Source organism: Schistocerca gregaria, chromosome 1, assembly GCF_023897955.1.
Source record: "Schistocerca gregaria isolate iqSchGreg1 chromosome 1, iqSchGreg1.2, whole genome shotgun sequence".
Taxonomy (NCBI): Eukaryota; Metazoa; Arthropoda; class Insecta; order Orthoptera; family Acrididae; genus Schistocerca; species Schistocerca gregaria.
The window spans coordinates 1030601683-1030622453 of record NC_064920.1 but is presented as its reverse complement, the minus strand read 5'-3'; the positions used below and the strand labels follow the sequence as shown (position 1 = coordinate 1030622453).

Below are 20771 nucleotides of genomic sequence, written 5' to 3'. Positions count from 1 at the left end.
AAAAGCAACTGAAAAGGATCAAGTCAGTATCTAGCCACTAAGTTCAGCATTAGTCCATAAGGGCAATAGAATCAGCATTCTCCAGTGGTGAAGGGCTGCAGAAAGCCACTGAGGAAAATACTGCATTGCAAACATAGAAAGTGACCTACAGCACATATAATCTGTAATTTGCAAAAGACCATGGTGATATCTCCATTGGTCCACATTGTAATTGCTGGGGGGAGATGCCAAACAAGAGATGATCATGAGAAGAAAAATTAATAACCAACAAATAGATAGCATTATACAAGTCAGAGCATTGAATTTCAGAAGTCTGATATTGTTAGGTCTGTGAGAAGATCTGAAAAAGGAAATTAAAATGCTGAATATTGATGTGGTAGAAATCAGCAAAGGGAAATGGAAAGAAGATAAAGACATTTGATTAGACAAAAATAAAGTAATATCAACATCATTTGGAAATGGAATAAAAAGAACAGAGTCATTATGAAAAGTAAAGGAGGGTAAGTAGTGAGGTATTGTGAACAGTTCAGCAATAACATACTTCTCATCAGAACAGAAACCAAATTGACACTACAACTACTGGGATGTACACCCACTTCAAAAGCAGAATATAATGATATGTTGAATAAGTATGTTAAATGAGATGAATACATTGTAATGTGAGTTGAAATGCTGTATAAAGATATGATTAGAAGACAGAGCCGCAGGGAATATATGCTCATAAAAAGTAAATGAAGACAGTACACTAGTTGAGTTCTGCAGTAAGGATCCATTAGTAATAACAAAAGCATTTTCGAAAATCACAGGAGAAGGTACACCTGGAAAAAAGGCCAGACTACACAGGATGATAGTAGTTATAAAACTTCCTGGCAGACTGAAACTGTGTGCCAGACCGAGACTCGAACTCAGGACCTGTGCCTTTCACGGGCAAGTGCTGTACTGACTGAGCCACCCAAGCATGACTCACAATGTGTCCTCACAGCTTCAATTCTGCCAATACATTGTCTCCTACCTTCCAAACTTCAGAAGGTCTCCTGCGAACCTTGCACAACTAGCAGTTTCGGCACTTTCGGAAGAAAGGAGATTGCGAAGACATGACAGCCACAGCCTGGGGGATGTTACAGGAATAAAATTTTCTCTCTGCAGCAGAGTGTGCACTGATATGAAACTTCCTGACAGACTCGAACTCAGGACCTTTGCCTTTCACAGACAAGTGCTTCACTGACTGAGACATGCAAGCACGACTCACAACCTGTCCTCACAGCTTCAATTCTGCCAGTACCTTGTCTCCTACCTTCCAAACTTCACAGAAGCTCTGCTGCAAACCTTGCAGAATTAGCACTCCTGGAGTGAAAATTCAATCTGGAAACATCCCTCAGGCTGTGGCTATCCTTTCTTCCAGGATTGTTGGTTTACAATTTTTTGGTTTTTGGTTTACAATTTTTAACCTGAATGACAAAATACTTTAATTTTAGAGTAAATCCATGGTGTGATGAGATTGAGGCTGTAGCAATGATGTTTAAATTCATTGAAAAATGAAGTTATTTGTATATGTAAAGAAGGATAAGGCTGGCTTTTTTATATTTTTATTTTTCTAAACCAGTATTGAGCTCCACACTCATTGTCAGTGATCACGTATTTTATTATATGCCCTTTATCATACCAACATGAGGGCCTGCTGGAAACCAGATAAAATCACGACACCTGCCAAAAATTCTTTGAGGACATAAAAATAAAATACATGACTCCTGATGGTGAGCATGTATCTCAGTGCCAGTCCAGAAAAATAAAAATATGCTACTGAAGAGCCTTGTCCTTATCCATGTACACAAATAATGTTTTTTATCACCTACACCAAAGTTGCAGGACAGTCTGAATATAAAACATTTTTAAATTCAGTTGCCAATTGTTTCCAGTTATGGACTGCTTCTCACAACTTATAAAACAGGAATGAAAGAACAGGTATTCAACAATCCTTCAATAAGCATAACAAGATGAAATTAGAGTAGATTAGATTTACTTTTTGTTGTACTAGTTCCATAATGAGGAGATCCTCTATGAGGTAGAACATGTCAGAAAAACAAGAATGAATAATAAATATTTACAAACAAAAACAAATTTGCCAATGTACCTTCAGTAGATCCCAAGTGGAATGATTGTATGGATGTGGAATAAGTCAAAAAGTCATAAACATATTTCATTCAAAAGATAATAAATATCTTGTCATAAAACATGTACTTACAAATGTTCAGAACACTGAGGTGCATATGACAATTCTTAGGCTATTGAGGCCTTGCAAGATCAAATAGAAAAATCATGTTACAAACCTACTTATAATGATTACATTAGTGTACTGAATTTGTATGGAAGTGAGATTATAGTACTAATCACATTATTTGATATTATTATCAGCTGGTTCTACTTCAAAATTCATCAGTGGAGTAGAAGGAGTTGGCCACCGTTAAATCCTTTAGGCCCTTCTTAAAATGAACTTTGTTAGTGGTTAAACTTTCCAGGGCTCCTTTCAAGTTATTGAAAATGTTCATTTCTGAATAATGGATACTTTTCTGTGGCAATGTGACTTGGAGAAGATAATTCTGATATTGATTCAATGAACTGAACTGTAGGTTTGAAAAAGAGATATACTTTCAAAATAAATTTTGTTAAGGAATAAATATGTTGAAAAGCAATAATTAGTATTCCTATTTCCCTAAACATGCTTCTGCAGAATGTTTTTTTGTACACGCCACAAATAATTCTTATTGTATGTTCCTGGGCATGGGAAACTATGAGTTGCCCCTAAAATAATACTGTATGACATTACAGAATGGTAATAAGGGTATTATGCTATCTTTTTTATATCACAAAAAATGGTTCAAATGGCTCTAAGCACTATGGGACTTAACATCTGATGTCATCAGTCCCCTAGAACTTAGAACTACTTAAACCTAACTAACCTAAGGACATCACACACATCCATGACCGAGGCAGGATTTGAACCTGCGACCGTAGCGGTCGCGCAGCTCCAGACTGAAGCGCCTAGAACCGCTCGGCCACAACGGCCGGCTTTTGTATCTAATATGTCTGGCAATACATGAATTGTGAGTAGACATTTGTCTAGGTGCTTCAGCAGTTCTGTGGTCTGCTGTTCCTAACTTAATTTATTATCAAGCTATGATCTTGAGAATTTAACAGTCAGCCTCTTCTGTCTGTTCATTGTCATATTTTAGGCATAGCCTGGTAGAAAACCTCTTACAAGTTCTAAACTACATGCAGTGTGTTTTTCTTAAGTTTAGTAACAAAGAATTGTCTAGGAATGATTTATTAATACACTATGTGATCAAAAGTATCTGGACACCCCCTAAAACATACGTTTTTCATATTAGGTGCATTGTGCTGCCACCTATTGCCAAGTACTCCATATCAGCGACCTCAGTAGTCATTAGACATTGTGAGAGAGCAGAATGGGGCGCTCCTTGGATATCCCAAACTTCGAATATGGTCAGGAGATTTCCACACTCCCAAACGTCCTCTGATTCCAATGTGATAGTGTAGTGGAAACATGAATGGACATGTACACCACAAAAGTGTATAGGCCATCCTCATCTGTTGACTGACAGAGACTGCAAGATTAGCGAATGGCTGGTGAACATCATCTGCCAGCATGTGTAGTGCTAACAGTAAAATTTGGAGACGGTGGTGTTATGGTGTGGTCATGTTTTTCGTGGAGGGGGCTTGCACCCCTTGTTGTTTTGCATCACAGCACAGGCCTACACTGATGTTTTAAGCACCTTCTTGCTTCCCACTGTGGCAGAACAATTCAGGGATGGCTATTGCATCTTTCAGCATGATCAAGTACCTGTTCATAATGCACGGCCAGTGGCAGAGTGGTTACATGACAATAACATCCCTGTAATGGACTGGCCTGCACAGAGTCCTGACCTGAATCCTATAGAACATCGTTAGGATGTTTTGGAATGCCAAATTTGTGCCAGACCTCACTGACCAGCATCAATAATTCAGTGCAACTCTCCATAAAGAATGGTCTGCCATTCCCCAAGAAACCTTCCCGCACCTAATTGAACGTATGCCTGCGAGATAGAAGCTGTCATCAATGACAAGGGAGGGCCCACACCATATTGAATTCCAGCGTTATTGATGGAAGACGCCATGAACTTGTAGTCATTTTCAGGCAGATGTCCTGATACTTTTGATGACATAGTGTATACAGGAAAATTTTAACAACTGCAGTTTCTAAGACTACACTTGATTTGCTATCTATTGCAATGTTTGTGTCATCTGCAAGTAAATAAACTTGGCATCGGGTAATGTTACATGTGAATTGTCATTAACACACAAAAGATAAAGTAAAGGCCCTAATATTAAATCTTGCGGGACACCACAAATAGTTCATTCTCATTTGGATGGTCTCTGATTGTTTAATAGATGTCTCTCTCAAAATGACAACCTTTGTTTCATCTCAGAGTATTTGAAACATTGACACCATTTCCTGTTATGCTGCAAGATTCTAATTTACTTAAAAGGGTGTTGCAATTTACATAGTCAAATTCCGTTGACAAATCACAAAATAGACAAGTAGCCTATAATATGCATCTAATGAATTAAGTACATTCTTGCTACATGTGTGGACAGCCTTCTCAATATCTAAACATTTTAGAAATCTGAACTGTAACTTTGACAATACATTTTTTGTTGTGAAATAGTTAATAGCTTATTGTATATCACCTTTTCTAAAATTTTTGAGAATGCTGGAAAAAGTGAAATTGGATGGAAATTTGGCAGTGTTTCTTTATCTCTTTTCTAAAACAAAGGCTTAATTTCAGTATGTTTGAACTATTCAGGAAATGTTCCGCTGATAATTAACTGGCTACACAGATAACCCAATATTTGCTAAACTCAGAAGCACATTGCTACCTTTTCATTTTATTACAACTAGAATTCTTTGATTTCAAAGATTTTGTAGTGAACATTGCTTCTACTGATGTAGTGAGGCTCATATTCATATTACTAAAGTTATTTATAATGAGTGATCATAAATTTTCCATGGCAGCGTGCAACACTGCACACATTTCTTACCAGTGCAGCATTTACTCGTAATGCTATCTGCTGCTTATTGTGTCTAGTTCTACCAATTTCCTCAGTCACTATACGCCATATTGTTTTTATCATTTGGTGTGATTATTTTTTCCTCATAATGCATTAGTTGCAATGTCTGTATTACTATCTTTAATATTTTGCAGAATGTTTGCATTTAGCTACAGCATCAATATCGAACTGTTTCTGACTGACAGATACAGTTTGGTTTTTGTTTTACAAGATTATTGCTCGAGTAATGGTATCTTTATTGCTCAAGTAATCTATAGCTTTTTTGTAGTTTTGGCTTAATCTGCATTAGCTTTGAGGGACAGCAATATTCAGATAAGACAAGTACTTTATTACTAAAAGTGTTGTATTTTTCATTCATGCCATGAGGGCTGTGTACATCACTTAAATTTATGTCTTTGAGGGGGGTCCTAAAATAAACCATTTCTACCTTACTGACTACCCTCTTGAACTGAAATTTAGTAGATTACCTATTTTCCTCAATATTTGCATTATTTATTTGTTTTTTGCTGTTAAATAGGCCAGTACGAATTAAAGTTACCTGCAGGTGTTCACAGGTGCTACGCTCTTACTATTATGAAGGATTTACAGTGAAAATCTACTTCTGTTGCACATGCTTCTGTATGATGCTCTAGGCAAAATTTCTGAATGTTAAATTTGTGATGTTTCCTGATCAATGTGGCAACTCCTCCCTTCTGGATTTCACCTCTACAGATGTGAGAAGCTAACCTTAATCCTGTAACATTTAGCACATCTATACCAGTGATCATATTAAGTTCAGACAGGAAGATTATATTAAGAGGTTTGGTGGCTAATTCATCAATACAGATAAATAGTTCATTAATTTTCTTCTTAGTCCTCGAATATTTTGATGCAGTGAAGATAGTTGACATTTCACACTGACAGATAAAATTTCTGCTGATTGCTGAAAACTTTTAACCAATAGATATTTGTCCTGATGCAATATTCCAGAATTATATTGTTCAGTTTCTTTCTCAAATTAAATGTTTGTTTCCATTCTAATCTCTTTAAAACTTGTTTCCTTTCTGTCCTTCCCACCATAAAAAAGGTTCTGCTGTGGCACCTGTAATCACTGGTATTGAACACTCATGACAGTGCACCCCAACCCATTTCATTTTCTGCTATTAGCCCAGCCATTTACCCTTCCCTTTCCTGTTGAGGTGTAGTCCATGCCAGTTGGCCTACACGTCTAATATGATAACTATCTAACAGCAAACCTTTCTTTCTCTTTGCTGGCTTCCCTACATTCTTGCTTTTCAATTTATTTTGGAAAGTTTGTTGTGCCCTGTCTACACCTACATCTGCTTGAGACTCATCAATTTCTAACTGAAGCAACTGTTTCCACTTCCCACCTTTCGTTCCTCTTCTCCCTCCTAAACCTCTCCAGAAATGTTTCCTAGCCTTGTCTAATTCAGCCTGAGGGTAGCAGTTTTTCTCTCTTGTTCCGCTATCTACCTATTTCTGCTACATATCCTACAAAACTGCTGAAGGGCCTCATTTACTTACCCAGTTCCCTCACCATTACAGTCACCCCAACGGATATAGCTACAGCACCCACCACACAAACACCAGAACTAATAATTCTATGATGAGTGAGGCACTTTTCACTCATGATAAAAAGGAATTTCAGTTACCAATAAAAAAAGACAACACATTTACAAAAATTAGGCCTATAGGCAAGGGCTTATAAACGAAATATTAATGCATAGTTTCTGAATCAGACAACTTAAAATTTATGCTACTTTCCAGAAATTTCAATTAAATAATAAATGGATGTGCTCCACTTAATTTACTGGAAAGAAAAAAGAATCATTTAACAAGATTCAGTAAGTGCACTGCACCAAAACATAAACAAAAATTCGACTCCAACCCAACTTTACGATATTTTAGTGTTTTCTGAAATAGTACATAAAGAAAAGTAAACCTTTAATAGTATGGGAAGCTAAGATGTGTATTTACTAATTAATCTGTACAAAACTAATTGTTATTATAATCTAAATAACTTACCATTTTAGAGCACAAAAGCTCATGTGTTTTGCCTGGTGCAGAAGTTCAGTGAGGTCCATAAACTGTAAAAATCCAACTCTGTCATCTGGAAAGCGCCGGTAGATAGGCACAATAAATAAACCACACAAACACACACACAGAATTTCTAGCTTTCGCAACCGGCGGTTGCTTCTTCAGGAAAGAGGGAAGGAGAGGGAAAGACGAAAGGATAAGGGTTTTAAGGGAGAGGGTAAGGAGTCATTCCAATCCCGGGAGCAGAAAGACTTCCCTTAGGGGGAAAAAAGGACAGGTGTACACTCGCACACACACACATATCCATCCGCACATACACAGACACAAGCAGACCAGACTGCAGCGCTGGACCTTATTCCTCTCTAAGTACCATTATGACACTCATTTTTGCCTTACCGGACAACATGCTAATGCCAACGCTCTTTCCCGTCTTCTGGTGGGCCCAGATCCTAAGTTCGATCGGGAGGAGATTATGTGTTTTCATGTGGATGTGGCGTCCCGCCACGCTGTTGATGGCTTCCCAATCACTAGTTCTAGAGTTACCAGGGAAACATCAGCTGACCCGGTTCTCCAGCAAGTAGTTTGCCTTGCTCAGCAGGGGTTGTCGTCCCGACCTCCAGGCTGGACCTTGGACTCTCTTCATAATTATTTTGTTCTACAAGACCACCTCTCAGTCTTGGAAGGAGTTCCCCTTCTGGCTACCGATGATACAGCTCCTTGCATGGTTGTTCCTGCCAGTTTGCGAAGGGAGGTCCTCACATTATTACATGAGGGGCACTGGGGTGTTTCCCGTACTAAAACCTTGGCTCACAGACATGTTTACTGGCTTGATATTGACAGGGAAATTGAGCACTTGGTGGCCGCCTGTTCCCAGTGGGCGAGCCAACAGGCGTTTCCCAGGTCAGTGTTCTCTTCATGGCCGCCCTCAACCCAGGCATGGGAACGTGTTCATATAGATTTTCCTGGCCCGTTTCTCAATGGCTTTTGGCTTATTGTCATTGATGCTTATTCCCGTTTCCCATATGTGGTTCGCTGCTCCTCAACCACTTCAGAAGTTGCAATCCAGGCACTCGCAAAAATCTTTCTGTGGAAGGTCTGCCAGTCACCCTGGTATTCGGACAATGGACCTCAGTTTATTTCGCAAATGATGGTTCAGATGGCTCTGAGCACTATGGGACTTAACATCTGAGGTCATCAGTCCCCTAGAACTTAGAACTACTTAAACCTAACTAACCTAAGGACATCACACACATCCATGCCCGAGGCAGGATTCGAAACTGCGACCGTAGCGGTCACGCGGTTTCGGACTGAAGCGCCTATAACCGCTCGGCTACCATGACCGGCATATTTCACAGACCTTCCAGGATTTTTGTAGGCACTTCAGTATTCGACACGTTTGCTCTCCCCCCTTGCATCCACAATCAAATGGGGAAGCCGAGTGCATGGTGCGCACATTTAAGACGCAGATGAAAAAGTATGTGCACGAATTTCCTCCGGAGAAGGCATTGACATTTTTCCTGACGGCATACCGGACCACACCGATGGGAGAACGCAGCCCCGCAGACCTCCTCTACGAGCGCCAACGTAGGACTCTGCTACACCTCCTCCGGCCTGGTCCTTGCCAGTCATTGCAAAACAAGGTACCTGGCTCTCCACCGGGTATGACGGTCTGGGCACATGGGTTTGGTCGCAGTCCACCTTGGATACCAGCAGTGATCCTGCACTGCAATGGCCACCTGCTCTATACCTTGCAGGTGGGGGACTGGGAGGTGCGCCGTCACCAAAATCAGCTACGTCCACGTTTGGGCACCCACCCTCCGACCCCTCAGGTGCCAGCTTCCCCATTGCCTGAACCCATGTTGTTTTCTCAGGGGACGCTACCTCCCTTCCCCCTGTGACTCCATCACACTGCGGTGGTTCTCAGCCTTGGCGGACTCCAGTAGCTCCAACACCAGCATCGCCATCGTTCGAGATGCCCTGGTGAGAGCCGGCCCCCCTCGCAGGCCCGGTTTCTCAGGAGGCTGGTTCACCTGTGGTTGTGCCTTACCCATTGTCCCCACCCCTGGGTCTTGCCCCTCCCATGGTGGAACAGGATCCGAAGTTCGACAGCTTGTCGCCAGTTCTGTCCTAGGCTCCGGTTGTGGGACGCCGGGGGCCTCTTCGTCATCGCTACCTTCCTATTCAGTGGATCACAGTGGCTTCACCCCCAGAAGGAGGAGGAGTGCAGTACTCTGGAGCACATTCAGGTCTCTCAAAATATAAAGTCCCTTTGGTATTTAAAGTGTGATAGCAACCGCTCACTAGTCAGAATCAATCAACTACATTATTGAATACCACTCTTTACCACAGGCAGCTCTGCCTCCTTCAAGCAAACATGTAAATGTGTACCTAAAAATTATAAAGTCTCATAGCAGCCATTCATCATCCAGAATCTGTCATCCACTTAATCAAATATCATCCATTACCACAGGCAGGTCTGCCTTCTTCTAGAATGAACATCCAAGAGTCCAGAATCCTCCCCTGAGCTCTTCACCCAAAAATCCCCAGTCTCGACTTGACTCTCATAATCTGTTTTTCCATTGGCTGAAGGCCATCACAACTAAAAATACATTGTTTTTAAGTTCTGAAGACATGATTTGACTCTACTTCACCATTTACCAGACTAAACTAATATATTACAACAATATTTAAGTAAACAGATGTTTTAAATGTTCAGTCACATTCAGATCATTCACAATAATTACAAATAACAGTTTGTGCAAGCGATCTCATGTTAAATGACAATGAATTGTCATTAAATATTGTTTAATTGATAATTTATATCTTCTTGACAGAAGCATCACAGTGGTGGTGTCTGCTAACACGTGCAATTGATCACATTTAAATTTGCACGTTTTTTAATAGCACTGGCAGTCAACACTTACATAAAATTGCAGGTAAAACACTAAACTATTCATTAAATAACTACACAAGTATGTCAAGATATGAGGCATTCATGCTGCTTTTATATGTCGTGTAATTGTGGAGAATACAATATTCTTACAAATGTTTGCATAGGAAAAAAGATATAAAGGACATCATAAGTCAATAAATGAAATATATAAAGGTAGTGGCTTTCTGGTATATTGGCTATCATGCAATTCTAACATATTTATTTATTTATTTAGCAGCTTATGATGTACATCTATAGAGTAAGTCCAAGTACGTATTTGCTTTGTCAGTTTTCCAATAAAATACATTACTTTTACTGATTCTAACTATAGTTTTGCTAAGATAACTAATAATTTTTAGCCACAACATTTCTGAAAATTAACATCATAGTTACAAAATTTTAGATACTGTAAACTGAGGCATATGTAATCTTAAATTACAGAACATTTAATTGCAATAATTCTATGCTATGGGTCCATCATTTTATATATATGGTATAATACAGTCACATAGCACATATATATTGTAGATCCTGTTTTTTTTTACATTTATAAAAACATTTAACAGCAATAATACTTTAGAAAAACAAAATCTTTAGATAGAACAACGCTATTAAGAAGTTAACACATTATACATATTCTTTTTCTCTATACCTGTGTACATTTTTCTTTTAGTGTACTGTGCCTGTTTTCTTCAGTTATTTTCATTTGAAAGAAATACTCTGATTGAATATAAAGGGGTTTCTAATAGCAGTTGTTTGATTGGCTGTTTAAACTTATCCCTTCGATTTGGCATTAGTGATGTGTGGTGGTAAAGAGTTGTACAACTTTATTGCCAAGTAACCACTGCTTCTCTCATATTGAGTTGTGTTAATTTCTTGGTGTTTCTGGTGTGGTGATGGTGTACATATTCATTTTTGTTGAATTTATCTTTATGATCCCAAGCAGTGAGCAGAATTTTATATATATACAAGCTGTGGAAGGTTAGAATCTTATATTTTTTGGAAAGAGGCTTGCAACTATCTCTTGTTCTTTTGTTTCCTATTATTCTATTACCTATCTTTCATAATTTGAATATTTTATTTGTCTCAGTCGAGTGGCCCCATATTTTTATACCATAGCTCATTATAGCATTGAAGTATGAAAAGTAAGTACACCATGCGCACATCATCTTCAGTTATTAGTGGCTTAATTTGTCTCAGAGCAAAAACAGCACTGCTAAGTTTATTGCTTATATTGAAAATTTGATCTTTCCATCCTAAACAACTGTCCACAGTGGTCCCTAAAAATTTAGCACTTTCAACTACTCTTACATCTAGCTCTTGCAGATTTGTTAGTTCACTTGTTTTTCTTTTGTTTTTCCTAAATAGGATTGCACTAGTTTTCTCATAATTGAGAATTAACCTGTTCACTTCAAGCCAGTGGGTGATCATTTCAACTGTTTGATTACTTTGACTTACGGCCTCCTGTAAGCTCGGTCTCACAGTTATGCTTGTGTCATCTGCAAAGAGTATCAATTCATTGTCTACATAACAAGGTAAATCATTTACATATATAAGGAAAAGGAGTGGCCCTAGAATACTACCCTGTGGCACCCCTTGTTTTATATCTTGTAGTTCTGATAGCTGCTTCCCTTGATTGTGTGACAATTCCACTGCTTGTTTTCTGTTCTGAAGAAATGACTTTATGATATCAAGAGCAGTTCTTCTAATTCCATAGTGGTGTAGCTTCATGATTAATGTATGGTAATTGACAAGATCAAAAGCTTTAGATAAGTCACAAAAGACACCAACCGGGATTTGGCCTTGATCTAGGCCTGCAGAGATTATATTAATTAGTTCAAATGCAGCTGACACTGTATATTTTTCCTTCTGGAACCCCAACTGTCTACCATTTATGATACAGTTTTTATACAAAATGCCATCAACCTAACAAATATTATTCTTTCTAGGATCTTTGACTAAATGGGAAGGAGGCTAACTGATCTGTAATTATCTGGGCACATGTGATCACCTTTTTTGAATAGTGGTAGTACTCTGGCAATCTTCATTCTATCTGGGAAGATTCCTATTTCGAGACATGAGTTGACTAAGTGACAGAGGGGTTTAGCAATTTCCCTAGTAGTTTGCTTCAGAATTTTATTTGACAGGCCATTTATGTCTGTGGATGCTTTATTTTTTAGTTTCTCTGTTATTTTTCTTATCTCTTGTTCAGTTGCCATATACAGGTAACACGAGTTACTGAGTGACTTTTGTTTATTTTCAACTAGTTTTTGGGATTGCAGAGAATCGCTATTGTTACCCTGTGTAAGTTGATGGCAGATGCTGGTAAAATATTGGTTGAAAGTATTGCTAATGATAATTGGATCTTCTGTTACAACATTATTGATTTTTAGGCATAAGCTTTTATTGTTATTTCCTGATGACTTCCCTGTTTCTCTGTTTATTATCTTCCAAGTGCTTCTGACTTTGTTGGGAGCTTGTGTAATAACATTTCCATTATACAGTTTTTTGCAGCTTTTAAAGTTTTATTGTAAATATTTTATAGGCTCTATAATATTCAACAAAATGAATAGGCATATCTGGAGCTTTCCAAATTGCATGAAGAAGTTTCAACTTTTTACAGGATACTAATAGACCTTTTGTTAGCCGTGGCAGATTTCCCCACTTTTTCTTTATTGGTTTAGTTTTGGTTGGCAAACACTCTTCAATGATTTTTAAATGGATGTATAGTAAACTGTTATATTTATCATTAACACCATTAGATAAGTACATTTCTGGCCACTTTTCATTTTGTAGTTTTATCTTTAGTTCTGTTATGTCAGAACTTCTCATAACTCTGTAAGGGATAAAGCTAAGTGAATCTAATTTCCCTGCTTCTTTTATTATTACAGTCTGTGAGTTGTGATGTGATAAATTCATGTCTTCTATAAGGCAATTATATCTGACAGACTGAATATTTGTAATTATGTAATCAATGGCAGTTTGACTGTTCATGCCTATTCTTGTATAGTTTTGAATTTGTGTTATGTAAACCGTACATTATAGGTAAGCTCTCTAGTTCTGTTTTATATTTTGATTCAGATAAGGAGTCAATATTCAAGTGTCTGCATGAAATTAACTTTTTCTTCCAACCTATCAAGGTTTTTTATGAACACACTGAAATCACCATTGGGAGCTCTGTATAAAGACATTATTATATAGGTTACATTTTGGAGTTGAATTCTTATACCACTACACTCAAAATGTTTTTCAGTTTCATATCTTTCCAAGAATCATAAAAGGAGGTTGTATACATGGCAGAAGCCTGGGGATACTGACAGGTTTCAGATAGATTATATAATAGTAAGACAGAGATTTAGGAACCAGGTTTTAAATTGTAAGACATTTCCAGGGGCAGATGTGGACTCTGACCACAATCTGTAGATTAAAACTGAAGAAACTGCAAATAGGTGGGAATTTGAGGAGACGGGAGCTGGATAAACTGAAAGAACCAGAGGTTGTAGAGAGTTTCAGGAAGAGCATAAAGGAACAATTGACAAGAATGGGGGAAAGAAATACAGTAGAAGAAGAATGGATAGCTTTGAGGGATGAAGTGGTGAAAGCAGCAGAGGATCAAATAGGTAAAAAGAAGAGGGCTAGTGGAAATCCGTGGGTGACAGAAGAAATACTGAATTTAATTGATGAAAAGAGAATATATAAAAATGCAGTAAATGAAGCAGGCAAAAAGGAATACAAATGTCTCAAAAATGAGATCGACAGGAAGTGCAAAATGGTGAAGCAGGCATGGCTAGAGGACAAATGTAAGGATGTAGAGCCTTATTTCACTAGGGGTTAGGTAGATACTGCCTACAGGAAAATTAAAGAGACCTTTGGAGAAAAGAGAGCCACTTGTATGAATATCAAGGGCTCAGATGGAAACCCAGTTCTAAGCAAAGAAGGGAAAGCAGAAAGGTGGAAGGAGTGTATAGAGGACTATACAAGGGCGATGTACTTGAGGACAATATTATGGAAATGGAAGAGGATGTAGAGGAAGATGAAATGGGAGAAATGATACAGCGTGAAGAATTTGATAGAGCACTGAAAGACTTGAGTCAAAACAAGGCCCCAGGAGTAGACAACTTCCCATTAGAACTACTGACAGCCTTGGGAGAGCCACTCCTGACAAAACTCTACCATCTGGTGAGCAAGATTTACAAGATGGGGGAAATACCCTCAGACTTCACGAAGAATATAATAATTCCAATCCCAAAGAAAGCAGGTGTTGACAGATGTGAAAATTATCGAACTATCAGTTTAATAAGTCACGGCTGCAAAATACTAACGCAAATTCTGTACAGACGAATGGAAAAACTGGTAGAAGCCGACCTCAGGGAAGATTAGTTTGGATTCCGTAGCAATATTGGAACACGTGAGGCAATACTGACCCTACGACTTACTTAGAAGAAAGATTAAGGAAAGGCAAACCTATGTTTCTAGCATTTGTAGACTTAGAGAAAGCTTTTGGCAATGTTGACTGGAATACTCTCTTTCAAATTCTGAAGGTGGCAAGGGTAAAATACAGGGAGCGAAAGGTCATTTACAATTTGTACAGAAACCAGATGGCAGTTATAAGAGTCGAGGGACATGAAAGGGATGTAGTGGTTGGGAAGGGAGTGAGACAGGTTTGTAGCCTCTCCCCAATGTTATTCAATCTGTATATTGAGCAAGCAGTAAAGGAAACAAAAGAAAAATTCGAAGTAGGTATTAAAATCCATGGAGAAGAAATAAAAACTTTGAGGTTTGCTGATGACATTGTAATTCTGTCAGAGACAGCAAAGGACTTGGAAGAGCAGTTGAACGGAATGGACAGTGTCTTGTAGGGAGAATATAAGATGAACATCAACAAAAGCAAAACGAGGATAATGGAATGTATTCGAATTAAGTCGGGTGATGCTGAGGGAATTAGATTAGGAAATGAAACACTTATAGTAGTAAAGGAGTTTTGCTATTTGGGGAGCAAAATAACTGATGATGGTTGAAGTAGAGAGGATATAAAATGTAGACTGGCAATAGCAAGGAAAGTGTTTCTAAAGAATAAAAATTTGTTAACATCGAAAGTGCCAAGAAGTCATTTCTGAAAGTATTTGTATGAAGTGTAGCCATGTATGGAAGTGAAACATGGATGATAAATAGTTTGGGCAAGAAGAGAATAGGAGCCTTTGAAAAGTGGTGCTACTGAAGAATGCTGAAGATTAGATGGGAGGGCAGCGTGGAGGGTAAAAATCGTAGAGGGAGACCAAGAGATGAATACACTAAACAGATTCAGAAGGATGTAGGCTGCAGTACGTATTGGGAGATGAAGAAGCTTGCACAGGATACAGTAGCATGGAGAGCTGCATCAAACCAGTCTCAGGACTGAAGGCCACAACAACAACACATTTCAAATGAAATTGCAGCTACAGGGCAAGAGATGCAATGTGAATTGTGAATTGTGAATTGTGTTTTATTCATCTCATGACGTACATTTGCAATCCATTTGGTTTGCGTACAGGAGACATGTCAAAAATTTATAAAACAATTACAATGATTTTTACATTAATTAATGATAGCACTATAATAAATAACAACACTATAAGGATATTTCTTGGAACATGTAACACATTGTACCCAGCTCAAATTTCCAGATTGTCCTGCATGAATTCATCCACTGAGTAATAACACTTCATTGTCAGTACCTCATATAGCTTTCTTTTAAGTGAACCTAAATTCATCTGCATCAACTTGTTCCCTTTTAATTTATTAAAAATTTTCATTCCCATGTATTGAGGTCCCTGGGCAAACAGTCTGAGGCGGTGGGTGGGGAGCATAAAATTTTCTTTGTTTCTGGTATCATGTGAATGGACAAAATGGTTTCCCTCAAATAAGTCGCGTCTGGAGTACAAAAATATAATAATCTCATATATGTATAAGGATGGCAGAGTTAATATTTTGAGTTTCCTAAATAATGGTCGACATGTCTAACAAATATGCAGCTACCACCATTTTTTAAATTCTTTCTGCAGAACTATGATACTAACTTATAATTGTCTACGTTTATTCCAGTTATTTCATTGTTTTTTAGCCAATGTTCAGTTACACAGAGAACAATAGTCTTATACCATTGCTTTATATAGCTACATGTAAGTTTAAGAGTTTGTTTTTGATTGATATGAGATATCGTTTGCCAAACTCGCACGAAGTGTGTAAAGGTTGTTAATTCAGGGGTTCATTGTGAAAATTTTTAGTCACTGTGAAATATTAACTTCTGTAATTTTGAAGATATTGAAGAGACTGTTGTGTCATTAGTTGTGGCTCATTTTTCTGAGATCACAAAGGTATTCAGATTGTCTTTAATACTTGATTGTAAATCATTATAGATTCTCAAAGAGCTGCAAAAACCCACCTTTCGGCTTGTTTGAACCCTGCAATTTTTTGGTGCATCTCCTGCACAAAGGCCATCTGAGCAACAGCCTTCCAAATTCCCTGCTTTGGGATGTACCCATTATCAACGATGCTCATCGTCTTTGTACCTGGACTCACCTGTACTGGTCATCTCACTAGACCTGCTGCAATGTGCCTTGAGGCCTGGGCCCCCTAGCATTCAGCCATACAAAAATTTCATGTTACCTCGCACCAATAAAGTGGCTGATTAGTTTGCCTACATACATGTAACATTACAATGTTGATGTTTTTGCTGGAGCTGTTAGTTATATCGGTGCTGAAATTGTTGTAGATACTGCATCCATTGTAGTCTCTGTTGTATCTTCAGTTGTTTTTCCTCGTGTCCTTAATAAGTATGATGATTTATCAGCTTCAGGATATTAAAGGCACTGTTCCTCATTTGAATCCAGAGATGATTCTTTTGCTGCTGCAGGTGACCATGCTGTTGATGATATTGTTGCTGCCAATACTATCTTTGGTACAGCTCCTTTTGTTGTTACTGTAGCAATATTGCGAGTTTGTTTTGTTGTGAGTGGCTTATGCAGTTTATTAAGATATAGGCCTTGTGCAGAGGGAACCTGTGGCCAATAAAGCTGAATCTGGACATTTCTGAAATAACTGCTAATATCTGAGCAAAATATATTAGCCACTGTGTTTTGTTTTCTTACACAGGACCATTGCATTAATTCATACCTGTGTATTATGATGCAGACAATGAAATTTATAGATATGTGTGGGAGCTGGCTCAAGTATCATTTAAGATATCATGTAGCCATTTGAGATTCATTTATATATACATCATTTCACCCTCTATTAAGACACAAAATCATGTTGGTTTAAACTGTCACAGTGAATAAATTTTAGTGGCTTCCCCACCTCTGACAATGGGGCACTTTGTTTCCCCTGGTTGCATTCAGCTTTGTCACCTGATTACTAATTTCAGCTGCCTGATAAAATTAATGTTTTAACTACATTATTTGCAATTTTGGACCTGTGTGGTTTTGATTTTTTTTTTCAATCTGGTGGACTGGCACATTTTTATCACTGTGGACTTGGATTCTGTCGAGCTGTGAAACTGAAGAACTTTCCATATTTTTTCTTATCACTATACGTTTCATTGTTGTAATTTTTGTTTGGTTGCTTGTATTCCCATCATAATATGTATGTTTTACAATATGCTTTTTTTTCTAAAAAACACTATAATAATTCTGTTAGTTTTTGGCTCAGCTCCGCACATTTCGTGCAAAGCCACACTTTTAGTTTCAGATTTATATTAGCACATTTAATGTGATAAACAGTACAGTTCTACAATTTAAGTGCATTATAACAGTGATAGCATGTTTCTTGCAAAAGAAGGAACTTGTGTTCAGTGTTTTTTGTCTCTCGTGGTACTGGGTGTAAGTGTGCTTCTTCTGTCACCTTTTCAAAACTCACTGCTGCTCCTGTCTGCTACTTGTTTTTGGTGATTTAACATGTCATACCCATGTTTTCACAATGTATAACATTTTATTTTTTGAAAGATGAAAACTTTTGTCTATTTCCTTATACATTTAGTTTCAGAACTTACATATTCCTGAATTACATTTGGTACCCCATTTAGTTTTTCTTGAGCTATATTATTTGTATAGTTACACAATTTTCCTCTAATTTGTTAAGTTGCACAGTAATCCTATCTTTAGGATCATGTTCGCACAGTTCTTTCTGCATGTCAGGAGAATCACAAAATGTATCTATGACAACTTGCAAATATGAAATTTCTTCAGTGATTTCTTCATTTCTGTTTCTTATGAGCACAAAACCCGATTTTATCATTGATGCATCACTCATGTCTACACTCGAATTTGTGGAGTCGTAGCTGTGTAAAGACTCTATGCTTTTTATGTTGTATTTTCCACCTATGTCTCAAAGAACGCAATACTTTCTACCGTGTACACAAATATTTTCACTTATTCAGCACATTTATTTGCAATTATCATGTTTAAATACTCCACTTGATTAACTACTAACACCATGAAAAATCATCATTGATAATGATCTCCACTGAACCCAACTTCAAAAATAGTTGTCTGTATAGTAAAATGGGCTAGTAGAGTAAAACAGCAGTGGCTGGCTACAACAGTCCTTGTGAAATACTCTTATGAATTTCTCCACATAAGGATGAGTAGACTGAGTGTTCATAAGTATGAATTACATAATATTATCTTCTTAGGATTTTAAATGACACCCAACTCAATCTGCTTGATGTATTCCATAACAACACAATTCCTCTGGTGGAACAGTACTTTCCACATGTTGAGATGTTTTTGATAAATCTCTTGCAATCCCAACAGGCGAACATGTGTTCCTGAAATTAGAAATTACAACATACAGAGAAGGAGAGATTTCAGAGAGAAAGAGAGAGAGAGAGAGAGAGAGAGAGAGAGAGAGAGAGAATGGAGTAGTGTGTGTGTGGTCACAGAAAAAACAGCGACCTGTACACCACATTTTTAATCAGACACAACTGCAACTTGAGGTGCTACTGAACTAGACATACAGTGAGACCGTTTCTTCAAAACAGGATCTGATTTCATAGTTTGTAATGCATTTTATGCATGATCTAATTACTAAGTTCTCAATAGTATAGATATGTTTATGACAAATGTTCAGCTTAATTTCTAAAATCAATAATGAAAATCCATAATAATTGACACTGATGAGATTTGACAGAAACACGTTATTACAATGATCTTTTTATGAAAACTAGTTACATTTTCTACAATTTGTTGTGAACGTTTAAAAATAAAAATAAAATATAAATTACACTGGTTTATGAGATTTTTCTTGCACAGCATATAATATAACATAAGAGAATGCTGCCTGAAATTTAAAACATTAAATTTTCTCACAGATGTGGCAGCAGGGGGACTACCATAAACTGCAAGATATGTTCCCAGTCGCCAGAAAAACCATCCCTCAATTTCATGGAAAACAACAAGTCAGCTTATTGCATCAATTTTCGTCTGCCAGAACTTTAAAATCTTGATTTATAAACACAAAATGAGTACATGTATCTAAATATTTACTTCATTTGTGACATTCTATCTGTATAAACAAATATAAGTATTTTTCTTACTGACTGTCTTCTTTTAACTTTAAAGTTCTATAAAATGAATTATGTGAGCACAAATATCATTCAGAGAGTATGAGTAACACTTATAGAAAAAAATGGTTAGTGCACTGAAGTATTCATTGTTCATTAATATTGCTGATATTCAACAAAGAAAAATTTTCTGAACACAAAAGCTGTTGCTCAGATTCTAGCATTCCCTACCTACTTAATTTTTACATTATGTTGGTTGATTCAGACTTCTGAAGCATCTTACATTATTTTTTATAATTTTCCCTGTATGAAATAGTAGGCAATATTAAATGAAATTGTCTCTATAAAATGGAATTTTCTCCATGGGGCATCTACTTACATTGACATTACTCAAGTAGTTAGTATAATGTGAGAGTTGTTATGAGGTGGATAGCAATGCTAGCAGTAGTGTAGAAAGTAGTATTTCCCAAGTTGTAAGGGGTCCTCCAAATTAAATAAGCAATACATAATTCTCATTGCCACAATAGTTCTGTATTCCATCATGTTTCATTTTCCACTAGGTTACTGCAGTCAGTACAGCATTGATCGATGTGTAATTTTGTTCAATGCTCAAATCTAAATGCACAACCCTCTCATTCACATTGCATATATATGGGGAGTACAAATCTTAAGTCTTTGAAAAAAGCTGCATTATATTGACGATTAAATTAACTGAGAATGTCTATCCATAAAATGATTATCTTTTACTGAAAGTCACCAGCATCAGAAGTCACTCTATATCTATCCACCTCTGTCAAATGGAAACAGTGAAATTTAGACTGAATATGCTGGAAGCCCTCCCCCCATGCACCATGGACCCTGCTGCTGGTGGGGAGGCTACAGATACAGATAGCAGTACCATATGTGCAACCACAATGGTGGAGGGGGGGGGGGGGGGGGATCTGTAGAGAGGACAGACAAACGTGTGGTTCCTGAAGAGGGGCAGCAGCCTTTTCAGTAGTTGCAGGGGCAACAGTCTGGCTGATTGACTGATCTGGCCTTGTAACACTAACCAAAACAGCCTTGCTGTTGTGGTACTGAGAATGGCTGAAAGCAAGGGGAAACAACAGCCAAAATTTTTCCCGAGGGCATGCAGCT

The 20771-nt window shown here is 37.6% G+C and overlaps 1 protein-coding gene across 2 annotated transcripts in view; it reads left to right on the top strand.

Annotated features, from left to right (window-relative positions):
* The window catches only part of LOC126313008 (uncharacterized), an 88107-nt gene extending 68486 nt beyond the window's left edge, over nt 1-19621 (top strand). For both annotated transcript variants that reach the window (XM_049992254.1, XM_049992252.1), the window contains exon 4: nt 19443-19621. In XM_049992254.1, the coding sequence (XP_049848211.1) occupies nt 19443-19577 (135 nt within the window). In that variant the 3' untranslated portion in view covers nt 19578-19621. The remainder of the gene's footprint in view (nt 1-19442) is intronic.
* The last annotated feature ends 1150 nt before the right edge of the window (nt 19622-20771 follow it).